The sequence below is a fragment of the Euprymna scolopes genome, chromosome 6 (genome assembly GCF_053919585.1).
Source record: "Euprymna scolopes isolate OS-2025 chromosome 6, ASM5391958v1, whole genome shotgun sequence".
NCBI classification, from domain to species: Eukaryota; Metazoa; Mollusca; class Cephalopoda; order Sepiida; family Sepiolidae; genus Euprymna; species Euprymna scolopes.
The window spans coordinates 94,260,888-94,274,527 of NC_136487.1; the positions used below are offsets into that span (position 1 = coordinate 94,260,888).

Sequence of the window (13,640 nt, forward strand, 5' to 3'; positions counted from 1 at the left end):
ACTGGGTTTCTCCCTTTTTTTGGTAAAATTTTGAAAGTTATGAAATTTTTATTTCAACGACATTAGTGTGAATAAAAAAAAGTAAAATTGAATTTTTAAAAATTTTATTTATGCCACTTCAAAAAGAAAACAAAAAAAGAATAATTAAATTATTGTAATTTATTCTAGTTATATTTTGTCAAAATGTCCATTTTTGAGCGTCAATGGAGCGGTATAAATAAGTGGAAAATCTGGTTTTAGAAAAAAATGCTCCCACTCCGGCTGAAAAAAAAAAAAATGAAACTCTTAACTCCTTGACTTGATATATATATATATATATATATATATATATATATATATATATATATATATATATATATATATATATATATATATATAGCTTAATTGCCATATATATTTTCATACCTTACTCTCTCTATCTCTTTCTCTCTCTCTCTCTCTCTCTCTCTCTCTCTCTCTCTCTATATATATATATATATATATATATATATATATATATATATATATATATATATACTTTTATTTGTTTTTACATAAGCAGTAAAGTATTACTACACAGTTATGAGCGTGTTTCAGTCAACTTAGCTTTAGAAACTAGACACCTCTTCAGGCAGTCTTGCTTATATGAAAGCAATTTTTGCAATGGAGATTTCTGGTCAACTTACGGTAAAAGTTATTTATAAATAGAAATAAAGGATAAAATTAATCCGTGTGTAAAACATGACTAAACAGGGGATGTGGGAGTAGAGTAGACAGAGTGGTGGTTTAAGAAGTTAGAGGTGGGACATTAAGAACAGAAAGAAGTGATCTTATCCGCGTGTGTGCGTGCTACTTGAGTATATTTGGTTTAAGTCAAGGGGGGGGGTCTATTAGCATTTCAAAATCTTTCTGCGAAATCTGTTTTTGGTTTTAAGATGGGTCATTTGCTTATGGGTGGTAGTTAAAAACATCTCATCGACAGTGGAAGCCAGATGATTTCATTTTAGTCATGTAAAACACATGCTTTTTCTCTCCCCATGTCAACACATATGCTCAGGTTCAGTCGCTGCGGGTTTTTCAAATCACTCCTACTGGCACATGCTTCATGTCACTGTCACTGCTAATGTGGTTCCAAATCTCCTTCCATTTTTCTTTCCCTACTTTTCCTGTGATGTCAACTCATACCATGGCTTGGTCATTTGCATATGTGAATTACCGCTGATGCTACATATGTGTCAGCAGGTCTGTTACATACGTTCTCATGCCCCAATAATTTTTTGCAGGAATTTATTAAACCTGCACCGAGGTAATAAAACAAAACAAGAAAGAAAAAAAAAAACTAAAAATCCCCCCCCCCAATGAACAAGTAACCCCACATAAAATGTATTATTTGTAGTTTGTTCAACCTTTTTTATACTACTGTTTTCTTCAGAATTTTCTTTTCTTATTTCTTTTTTTGTTTTTTCAACGTATTTTACTAAATATTTAAAGATAATGGTTTAATAGATTGAACGAGGGAAACACTCAGTTAACTGTTTAAATAGTGAGAATGTATTTTTTTGTTTTTTTTCAGAAATGTCACTGAATCAGTGCTGAAATGTTTGAACTTGGTTGTCAAAGTTTGAATGTTAACAATATGTTACAAAGCCAGTTAAATCGAGGTAAGACCATATACAAGTTCCGTTGAACAGTCTTTGATGTTTGTTGGTTTTGCTTCGATAACTCCTCCAGACTATACATAAGACATTTTATGTGGATTTATTTTAGTAATAAAGTCAGTTTATTGTTTATCTTGACAGTCTCCATAACAGATATGCTTTATTGTTCTAAGATTCTTTTATTACTTGTTTTTCTTTTTCGGTGATGTGAGTACTTTTTCTTGTGCATTCTTTTCTCATTTTGGCCCCTCCCCCACCTTTCGATTCTTTCTTACCCATTATATTAGTCCTAACATTAATATTTCTCTCCCTGTGTTCTTTTGGTAGAAGATGTTCACGCAAACTGCCCAACTGATTTTCTTTTGTTTAAGACTTCCTCTCCAAAATTCTTGACCAAACTAATTAGCCTCTTGCTTAGTCCTACAACCTATTTGTCTCTTAACTGTTTAGCCCTGCTTGGGGAGATTATTTAAGATAATAACGGTTGACACCTGACCCAAAGGGCCAGAGATACTATTTGTGCCCATGACTTAATCGGTTATTGATATATTATGCAACCATTATTCAATTTTCCTGCTTTGTCATATTCCACACCTGCCATCAATACTGGGGTTTGACCTTATCTTCAGCAGTTTTCCCATCCAATGCGAATGCTCGGTTTATTCACTTATGACTTATACTTTCCACTAACCTACTTCATTCGTAAACCAGACCCCCAGAAGCCCTATCGCTAAGTTCCATGTCCCTAGCCATTTCTCATGGCTAAATGACGTTCCATCAATGGGATATCTGATTCATTATCTGAATTCCCTAGGCAACATTCAGACTGTCTATAAACAAATTCATCATTATCTGCATCCCCCATTGCTGTATCCACGGATTTTAAGTACCTTAAATGCTTAGTGGACACTTATCTTTCTTCCACAATGGCTATGTAACAACTGCATCTTTTTCTCATAAAGAGTTTTAGTTCTAAGATTAAAGGATAATGTTCAATTAATGCCTAGATTCTTACTTGACCACCAAACAATTTTGCTTGCCATTAGTTTAAAAAGTAAAGATAACTTTAAAGATTCTTATTTCTGTGTTTGGTATTAGAATAGCAATTAACAAGTAACAAAAATACCAAAAAATAAAAGTACCAGACACAGTATTAATTTATTTTTATTCCGGACTATTATTCTCGTCTTTATTAGTTATTGTTTTTCATCTTTATTGGTTGTTGTTTTTCACAACGTTTCGGCCAACTATTCCTCTGGCCTTCGTCAGGTGGTAACCGCGACAGATAGGAACTTTGAATCTCCTAACTGCATTCTAAGCAATCACTGCCATCCGTAGTTGTTGTCGTTTCACCATGTTTTGGCCAAGTAAACCTCTGGCCGGCTTTGGGTAGGATTGAAACCGTTATCTTCAGACAATGTCCATCTGGAACCGTAGAGATTCAACGTCCCTATCAACTGCACCATGGGCTCCGAAAGGCGATCAAGGTTGGATTCTTTGATCTTATAAATCCACGTTTATTTATTATCTGATCTTCCATAGAGATTTCAGGCCACGGAGATCTAGTACCAGGAGATTTCAGTCCACAATCGTGAATACCTGGAGATTTCATAACACTTTTTTTCAACACCCAGTTTAGGCTAGATATTTTAATTTTTGTGTGAAATTTTACAACATAATTTGGGTATCGGAAGAATAAAGAAGAAAAATATAATTGAATTGTTATTAAAGTATTTACTATTATTCACTGAAACAAAGACATAAAGTCGGACAAGTAAAAATATTTTGTGGCGAGTAAATTTTCCCGGTGGTCGAGTGATTTTCTTTTCAAATCTCAAAGGCTATATATATATATATATATATATATATATATATATATATATATATATATCAAGTTAACAAGAAAGTTCTTGCGATTTTTAAATTCAAATGAAAATATTTCGGTTCAAACAAAAATTTATTGACTGAAATAAGCACCATCAGAATCAACACACTTTTGTCAACACAAAACAAGTGTATTTATGCCGGTAACGTAAAAATCTTGCGATCTGGTGGCAATTAAGTCGCTGAAGGCGTTTATGATTAAGCTTAGGTTTTTTAAGCATTTCTCATACAGAAAGTTGTCGAGATGCTTGGAAAAGTGGTAGTCGGTAGGTGAGAAGTCTAGAGAATATGGTGTATGAGGCACAATTTTGTAGCCCAATTTCTTCAACTTATGCAGAGTTGGTTTAGCAATGTGCCATCAGGCATTGTTGTGGGGAGAATTTGGACCTTTTCTGTTGACTTATACTGGGTGCTGTTGTCGAAGTTTCTGATGCATTTCATCCATTTGTCGACAGTAGTTATCTGCTGTAATTGTTTCATCTGCATTCAAAAAACTGTAATGGATGAGACCGGTCGCAAACCACCAAACAGTCAGCATGACCTTCTTTTGGTGCAACTCTGGCTTCGGGAAGATTCGTGGAGCTTCATCAGCATCTAACTACTCAGCCAATCATCGCTAGTTGTAGTAAACAACCCACTTTTCATTGCAAGTCAAAATCCGATCGAGAAACTGGTCATTCTTGTTGCGTAAAAGAAGGGAAGATGACACTTCATAACAGCGTTTCTTTGTTATACTTAGTTAAAAAAAATTTTTAAATGCAAAAAAATCTTTATGATATCCGTACTCGTCACGGAACGAACATGTTATATTATAAAAATTACGTAAATTGATCAAGTAGTTTTATTTTTAATTAAAAAATAATATTTTATAAGTAAGCGAGGAACAAGTCGGGAGCAACCATATTGTTTTAAATTTTGTCAAAATTCAAGGGCAACAATTTAATTCGACAACAGCGATTTTGTTTGTATTCAAAAATAATTAAAACTTTTAATCATTAAAAATCGTAAGATTTTATTTTCTTAATTAAAACAAATATTTAATCAATTATATGATTTTTGGAATATGACATTTTCGACGTTCCATAACAAGTAGGTACATCATAAAGTTTTTTTGTTTCTTTTGACTAAGTGTAATTCTAAATGCTTATGCACTGAAAAATCTTTATGGTGTAAGTACTGTCACGCAACAAAGATGTCATATTCCAAAAATCATGTAAATTGATCAGGTAGTTTTATTTTTAACCAAGAAAATTAAATTTTATGAGTAAGCAAAAAGTGACTGTCTCACTTGAAAAAAGCAGATAAGTCTACAATAATTCAAATTTGCGCCTTGTAATGTTATTGGTTTCACATTAATCACTTTAAATCGTTTGAAAATGATTTTCTTTATAAAAAAAACTACTCGATAAATTTAAGTGATTTTTGGAAGATGACAATTCCGTTCTGTGACTGGCACGTACATAAAGATTTTTCTGTGGTTTTGTTTTTTAAATTAGGTTGTATTCTAATTAAGAACCAAAATTAATAACGGATATTGAGAGTAACGATGATTATTGCCCTATGTGTACAAGCGGTAGCAATAATAGCAATAAGTGAACACGTATCTACGCAAATTGATGCGGGACATGTTTGGAACCAGGGGGAGATAACTCTGACTATCTTTAGGACCCCAAATCAATTTCTACAAAAACTTCCGTTTCTTACCGCAGACTAGACACCAGGACTGCGATTTTGATCTATCGACAGACTATGATAATGGCAGACGACGGGGAAATACAGTTAATCGTTAACACTCCTTAATGTTAATGTATAACTGGAAGAATAGGAGATTTCCAGGTGATTTTTTTATATATAAATAGATATATAAAAAAGAAAACAACCGATGGCTTCCTTGTTGCGAAAGAAGGTTGCCAACCGTCATGTGTCGTCCTTAGCTGCCGGCAATGCAGATCATGGCGGCTTGTTGTCATCAGCATCGTCCTCTCCACCTCCAAGTCCACGTTTAATCCCCCATCATCATCAACTGGGGTTTGCCAGTGGCGATATGGACAGTAGCAGAGATTGTAGCGAGGCAACATTATCAGACCAAGAAGAATTAGCTTCTTTGGCCGATGAAGTCGACGACGACAGTTTCGCAACCTTAGGAACTTTGTCTTTCTCTGAAGATGAAGACGGTCGAAATAGCAGCAACAATACAACATACCCTATCCGAAAAGGTAAGCTGCATTTTATTTAATCTATTTGTTCTTAATTCAGTTAGTGTTTGAATGAAATGTATTCTGGTTGCATTTTATTTTGTTAACTATTCTGTACCTTCACCTTAACGTGAGAAACACTAGCGTGTCTCTTATTTTGTTTTCGAAAACAAAGTGTATCAAATAAGTGTACGCTTTCAGCGTCCCAAATTCTCTTTGCAAAAGACGTCATTCAATACGATTATTCGATTTGTAGTTTTTCAATTACAACGTAAGATATAAAAATATTCATAAAGTTTTAATTACTACCTATATATATTTTAAGGGAACTTATTGTTTTGATATATGTTAATATTAGGGAGGATGGTGAACTCTTACGACACAGGGAAGGGCGATAGATTCAAACTTGGAAAGTATATATGCAAAACAAAGAAATACTTCTCTTAAAAAAAAAAAAAAAATGATACTGGATTATTTATGAGTATTTAGACTTTTATCACTAACACCTTAAATTGCAATATTAGATGTTAAATTACAAATCGATTGAATATATAGAATGGTTTGTTTTGACCAGAGAATTTTTGACGCTGAAAAATGTACACAATACCCCCCAAAATTGTACCCAAAATAAAGTTACTATAAATGACCCTGCTACAGTAAATATAACCAAAAATAAACGTGCTAATGCAGTGCACTTACTGATCCGCACTATTTTTTTTAATCGTATTTCCAAGTTTAATTAAAGTTTTGATATGTTTTTTTTTTTTTATTCAATTGTAAGGTTAAAGTTCAGAATAGGTACAAAATACCCTCTCTTCCCCATGTTAATGGCTTTTTAAATAATAACGTTATTATTTCAGCACGGATCAATAAGTGCACTGCACTGCACTGCACTGCACACTGCACTAGTACCAAAATAAAATATAATTAATTCATTTATTGTTACAAATTAGCATTATCTTTAGTTTACATTTTTTTTTTTATCTAAAAAAAAAAAAATGTTATAATAAAACAGTTTTATTTAAGTCCTTAATAATTGGAAAATGTCACGTTTCTATTTTATCTTATATATATATTAACAATTATTGAATATATTTTAATAGTCCCTATTTATTTGCCTCACCAGACACCAGGGTAGTTTAGGGTCGATTTTTAATGTAGTGAATCCAACATCCTTCCAAGGGAGGGGTTTGGAGCAAAAATAAATAAGAAAAAAAAAAAAAAAAAATGCTTCGGTCAAGAAGAATTTCTCATTCACTGACTGCGGACAGAAAAGATGAATATGGTACCACAACATACCATATACTACACTTTTTTCTTAGCCAGAAAAGGAAAAAAAAAACGTGAAATAGTAATCACTTATTATTTAATCATTTTTGAAATGCAGTTATTGCTTTTTTTTTTTTTTCTGTTATAAAACATTTATTGTTTGTTAATGCCTTTCATTTCTAACTGTCCACTTTTTATTCCAAAGAAAATGTACAGTTGGCATTTATATTGAATTGTATAAACACTAAAAGATTAATTCATTATTTTAAAAATTATTTTATCTCCAGATTATTTTTCATTTATTTTAAAATCTGCAACTTTTAAAGGATAAAAAAGGCAAAACGATAATATATTGGATAAAAACCTAGCAAAAATGCTTTAGTGTGTATATATATATATATATATATATATATATATATATATATATATATATATATATTATAATATTACAAAATCATAAAACTAAATACTGTAACTGAATAATTTTTAAAAAATCAACTATCTTTTCTACTTGTGTTCATTTTTATTTTACTGAATTTCGCTTAAATAAAAACGTAATTCACTGTAAACTGTCAAAACACAAATATGAAATTATCGTTTCCTTTCTAGGAACAAAGTGTATGTTTTTTGCGGTGATTAAGAATTGAATTGACAGAGGATATCACAAGATCATTAAACGGGTGGGGAAAATGAATGCCTAATTTATTTATTTTGTATTTGTAATACCTTATAGCAAATTATGCAAAGTGTAGTATCTGTTATGATACTACACTTGATCTGGTGCTACCAGATCAGGTTGTCTGAAGATATTGGCTTCCTGAGACGAAATGCACCTAACATTGATGTTTTTTGTTTTTCTACTTCCTTTTTGCAAAACTTAATTATGTTTTGCACAAAACCAAAAACAACAACCCACTTTTTCCTCCTTTCCCTTCTTCCCCTTTCTCTTTATATCTCCCTCACTTTCTGACTGGTTTCCTAACATAAAATGTACCAAACATTAATACTATAACCCTTTTCCCTCTCTCATTCCAAAAACTCATTCATCTTCTACACGACAGGGAACAAAAACGATAAAATCCACAAATAAAACCACAAAACACTACTAACTAGCGATTGAAGATACAAAAGGTTTGAAGAATAAAAACCTACAAAATAACTGAATGCAACATAAATCTATATATCTATAAAAGTGAAATTGTGTGTGTGTGTGCGTGCACGCACGCATTTCCCTACCAAACTACTCTGTCAATGTTCAGTCTACAGATTCGAGATTTTAATATAAGGGGTATTGAGATTTGGAAAAATCTTTTTAATCAGTTTTCGGCCAGAAATTTGGCTGTTAAGGGGTCAAAGTTCAACGATTTGACCTTTGAAAACTTTACTAAACTTCTCTGCCAATTTTGGGTCTAAACACTTGAAATTTTAGATGTAGGTTACTTGAACATGGATCAAACTTTTTAATTTGATTTGAGCCCCCAAAAAATAAATGCTAAAGGGTCAAAATTGGGGTCAAAGTTTAAAAAAAAAATTGACTTCTGCAGTCTCTACCAAATTACTTAGTCAATTTTTGGTCTAAACATTTGAAAGTTTACATAAAATGTATTCAGACATAGGCCAAGCTTTTTAATCGGGTTTTGGCCGAAAATTTGGCTGTCAAGGGATCAAAGTTCAAAAGATTTGACCTTTGCGGTCTCTAGCAAATTATTCAGCCAATTTTGAGTATAAACATTCGAAATTTTGCATCAAGGGTATTCAGACATCCAACAAGCTTTTAAATCAGTTTTTTGGGCGAAAATTTGGCTGCCAAGAGGTCAAAGTTGAAAGAGTTGACCTTTGCAGAGTCTACCAAACTCCTCTGCCAATTTTGTGGTTTGAACACTTTATGCTGAAATTTTAGATGTAGGTTACCTGGACACGAGTCAAACTTTTAATATATATATATATATGCACATAAAGTTATGAAGAGTACATAGGGCCCATGCAAAGCCGGACTGGAAAATAACTGGATTCGGCATTAAATAGCCCGAAAAAGGTTGATATGCCGTAAAAAAGAAAACGAGTAAACCAAACTACACTTTACTTTTTGTTTAGTTTTCTCCCATTGCTTAGAACTCCAACACCATGATCGGAAAGTGGAATTGAGAAGACAGTGCCCCTGAGAAGGGGCACTTTGACCTGCAAAAAAGTTTCTGGGCAGCCCCGTCGACACTCCCCGGTAAGGGCGCCTTAGGCGATTAGCAATAAACTAACCCCTTCTCAAAGAGAGAAGGCAAAGCCTGAGATGGTGGATCTCCTAGAACTGCACAGAACTAAATTTCCACTGCAAAATCAACACAGGGATAGGATCATTATAGGAATGGAATCTCTGTTGACTTTGGGTGCCCCACACTTCAAACATTTTCTTTGTCTTCAGTCAGTGAAAGAGAAATCCGGACGGGCTGTTCAGAAATAATAACATTATGTAGAAACCAATTCTTAACACTGGGAAGGTGTAACTATTCTGTACTTTCACCTAACAATTTAATAAACAAAAGTTATCATAAAAATTGAATTTAACTTGAAAATTCCATCTAAAAAAATATCACCGTCCGTATTCTGCATAAGTACTGGACACCCTTCTAGATTGAGGTAATTTTTATTTTTGTCTCGATTCAGTGCTCCTTTTGAGAGAATTGAATTTCCACCACATTTAAAGAAAAACAAAAACTCGTGTCTAACTTCGTCCTCGTGGGGAGACATGTAGGGACAAATCGCAAATAGTATTATTTTGCAAGTAAAAGTATTTCTCCTGTAATCTGATACTCATTTATAAAACTCATTATGTCTGTTGATCTGTCTCCTTTTTTTTTCAAACTGCATCTCCCCCGAGACGAAAGGTCACAGAGCAGCGCTAGGCGGACCAAATGATTGCATATTTTGTGGATCGTTTTTTATGGATCTTTAGTCAGTAAAATTAGCTGCTAAGAGGTTAAAAAAAAAATTAAAAATTGAAACTTGGCAGTCGTAAGTCGACTAAAAGATTTTTGACCGCGCGTGTGTACACACGTTAAGGTTAGTGCATTTGTAGCTATTTCTTATTCAACTGATGATAGCTCAAAAAACGGTAACAAACGACTCACAGGAGCGCTACAAGTTTTGCTTTCGATACTGGCTGATGACACCCAATTCATATTTTTTTTACTTTTGAAATTACTATTATATATTGGGTACAATAATCGATAGAGAATTCTGCATAAATTAAAATAACATCCTTAAGCGTATTTTACGACCGGGCAACGCCAGGCATCCCCTGCTAGTCTTCATAAAAAGGTAGACAATAAAAAAAAAATATATATATATAAGAGCAATTGTACAACGCAGTCTCCCTCCACCCACCCATCTTAGAAAAATTAAATTATTGATTAGATTAGTGTTGTGTCACGACCTAAATTCATTTTCTTTTTAATTGAACTTTTCAACCGTATGGTTTTCGTGCTTAATAAATGGAATAGAGGATAGTATTTGTTTAATAATGAAATTGACTTTTAACGTTCGCTAAAAATTTAATATCTATTGTAATAGTTAATGTGCCTGATTGACCTAATTTTTTTAATACTTAACTTTAACGTTAAAAGCCGTAAAAACGCATACCCTTCTCTAATCGCATTAACAACCGGTGGCGATATAAGTAAATAATATGTATATAAAAATGGAGAGGGGAGCGCTCACTACGTGGGTGTAACGGGGCGGTTAAAAGCTAATTTTGTCTTTGTGGAATTCGGTTCAAAACGTTCTTTCCCTTATCGTTTGATTTCCAAACCACAAACTGAAAAACTGGTAAAATAATCTTAGATCTAAACATTTTTTTCACGTGTAATCTGAAAACTTGGTCATTAATTAATAGTATTCTGAAAACGGTTGAATAATAAAAAATGTTAGGGAGTGCCTGCGTTGTACACGTTTCATTCATTAATTTGTTGATAGTTTTTTTTTTTTTTCTTGTTCATTGTTTTTTAATTGACCTGAAAGTACTTCCTTTAAACTCCTCGGCCTAACGTTTACAGGGAACATAAACTGGAATAGATACATTGAGAGCAGTGCGAAGAAGGTAGACTCTCTCTACCGTGCTAGAAAACTACTTATGCCTGAAAGTATCCTGTACCTCTATAAGGCCACCATTCACCCATGTATGGAGTACTGTTGTCATATTTGGGCTGGTGCATCTGCTGCTTGTCTCTTGCTCCTGGACAGGGTTCAAAAGAGAGTCGCCAACCTGATAGGTCCGGAACTGTCATCTAGGCTTCAGCCTCTGTCCCATCGACGAAATGTTGCATCCCCCTGCCTGTTCTACAAGTACTTTAATGGTGAATGCTCTAACGAACTATAAGCACTTGTAGCCCCCAACGTGCCCCCCCCCCCCGACAAACCCGATAAGCAGCTAAATCCCATCCCTTCACAGTAGAGATCCCCAGAACTGCTAGACTTTGGAACTCCCTTCTGGGATTCTACTTTCCCAACTGTACTGACATGCAAAAGTTCAAATGTAATGTGAACAGACATCTTGCTACTCATCTCCCTTCATAATACCCCTGCAACTTATGTCCCCGAAAGTAGCCCCCTACTTTAAAGTGGCTCTATGCCTTATTTGGGGTGAAAATTGAATAATAAAAAAAAAAAAATTAAAAAAAAATTAGGTCCACCCTCCTAGACTTTGGCTTCTCTCCTTGAGAAGGAGTTTATAGCTAATCTCCTTTACCGGGGAATGCCAACAGGGCTGCTCAGACACTTTTTGCAGATCAAAGTGTTCTTTGGAGGCGCTGACTTCTCAATCCCACTTTCCGACCATGGTGTCACACTTCTTGTGGTGGTAAAGAACTAAATTTTAATTCGACAACACAATTACCCTTTCGTTACACTTGACTCAAACTAACCAGTCAAGGGAAAATATTTGAAATGTAACAATAATAATAAATGCCTGCTCAGAATATTTTAAACATGAAAACCAATACAGCAATTTTGAAATTTAAAATTTTTTATGGTTGAAATATTTGCCGATTTTACAATATTTTCCTTTGTTTTCAGTTAACTTTTAAAAAGGAAAATGGCAAAGCAGAATCTTAACTGATTGTTCTAAGGGAGGTGACTCTATTTTACCAAAGTAGTGGAAAAAATCATTTTTTCATACAATACTCAAATGCTTTGTTTAAAAAAAAAAAAATCGCTGTATTTTACATTTTTCTTGTTATTAATGTTGTAAAACTTTGCTACATTATATAAAGTAGTTAAAAAAAATTCATTTGTTCTTACAATTCTTAGTAAAATAGTTACCTTTCTTAGGACAATCAGTTAAGATTCTGCATTGCTAGAAAAATATTGAATCAATTAGACTTGAGGCACCCCAGAATCAGCAAATACCAAAAGCATTATGTTTGGTCGACACAAGTTTCTTTACTTATGGTTAAATTATAATAAAAATGTGCGCATTAATTATTATTTTATTTTTTTTTATTTTTTTTTTTTAACAAAATATTTTATCCAGGCAAATATTTCAAATGTAGAAAATGTTTAAAATTTCAAAAAAAGCCACATCGGTTTTCATTTTTTTTTTTTTTTTTTTTTTTAATATTCTGAGCAGATAAACCACTCAGCGTTTGCTCATTATCAAAGCTTCTGGCTCATCTATTTAACCTGTCCTTTGTATCTGGTTACATGCCTCTTTTATGGAAGATCTCCACCATGGTTCTGGTTTACAAGTGCAAAAGTGATGGATCAAAGTCATCCAGCTATCTGTCCAATTTTTCTGGCAATGTAATGGATCATAATGTGAACGCCTGCTTTACTTCACATCTCATAGAACATAAGCTCATCCATCCGTCTCGATTTGTTTTTCTAAAGTTGCACTCTACTGTGGAACATGCAACCTGTCTTTATCAGCACTTGGTCTCAGAACATGAAGCTAAGAACTGCACAATTTTGGCATTTTTAGAGCTTACCAACACATTTGGAACCGTTCTTTATTTGACCCTGTAGCAAAAAATATTATCATTTGGCATCCAAGGCAAGCTTTTCTCTTGGATCTGCAACTATTTGTCTGATTGGCTGCAGGGAACTTTTGTTGCTGATTGTTTATCAAATGAACTTCCTGTCTTGGCCAAGGTGCCGCAAAGTGTTATTATATCAACGTTATTATGCTCTTCATCAACAACCTGATGACATTAATGGACAGTGCAACATCTCATTTTAACTGCGATAATTTGACTGTGTTCCCAAGCTCTTATGCCAATGACACACAAAATTCTGTGTCACACCTGGACCCTTACATAGCATCGGTATACCTGCAGTCGCTTGTGTTTGCAGCTGAGTGGGCAAAGGATTGGGGTATGCTGTTCAACTCAGCAAAAGTAGTTGTGCTATTGTCCTCTAGATATCTCTCTCCTGTACCTATCCATGGGATTTGGTTTCAAGACATATTCCTGCCATTCTTGAAATGTTCTGACAATCTGGGAGTAATAATATAATATAAAATATCTCTGGTTTGATGATCACTTGTCTTATATATCCAACAGGGTTAATAGGGAACTTTGTGTTGCGTATCCGAAGCTACCAAATTCATCATGAATGGCATTCACTGACTAGACTGTACAAAGCAGTCATTTGTCGCTGCTTGAAATCC

At 33.7% G+C, this 13,640-nt stretch overlaps 1 protein-coding gene across 1 annotated transcript in view; it reads left to right on the top strand.

Moving 5' to 3' along the window:
• Positions 1–5,090: 5,090 nt before the first annotated feature.
• LOC145277806 (sorting nexin-20-like) overlaps positions 5,091–13,640 on the top strand; it is a 46,124-nt gene continuing 37,574 nt past the window's right edge. The window contains exon 1 of the mRNA XM_080129668.1: positions 5,091–5,737. Coding sequence (XP_079985794.1) covers positions 5,404–5,737 — 334 coding nt within the window. The 5' untranslated portion in view covers positions 5,091–5,403. The remainder of the gene's footprint in view (positions 5,738–13,640) is intronic.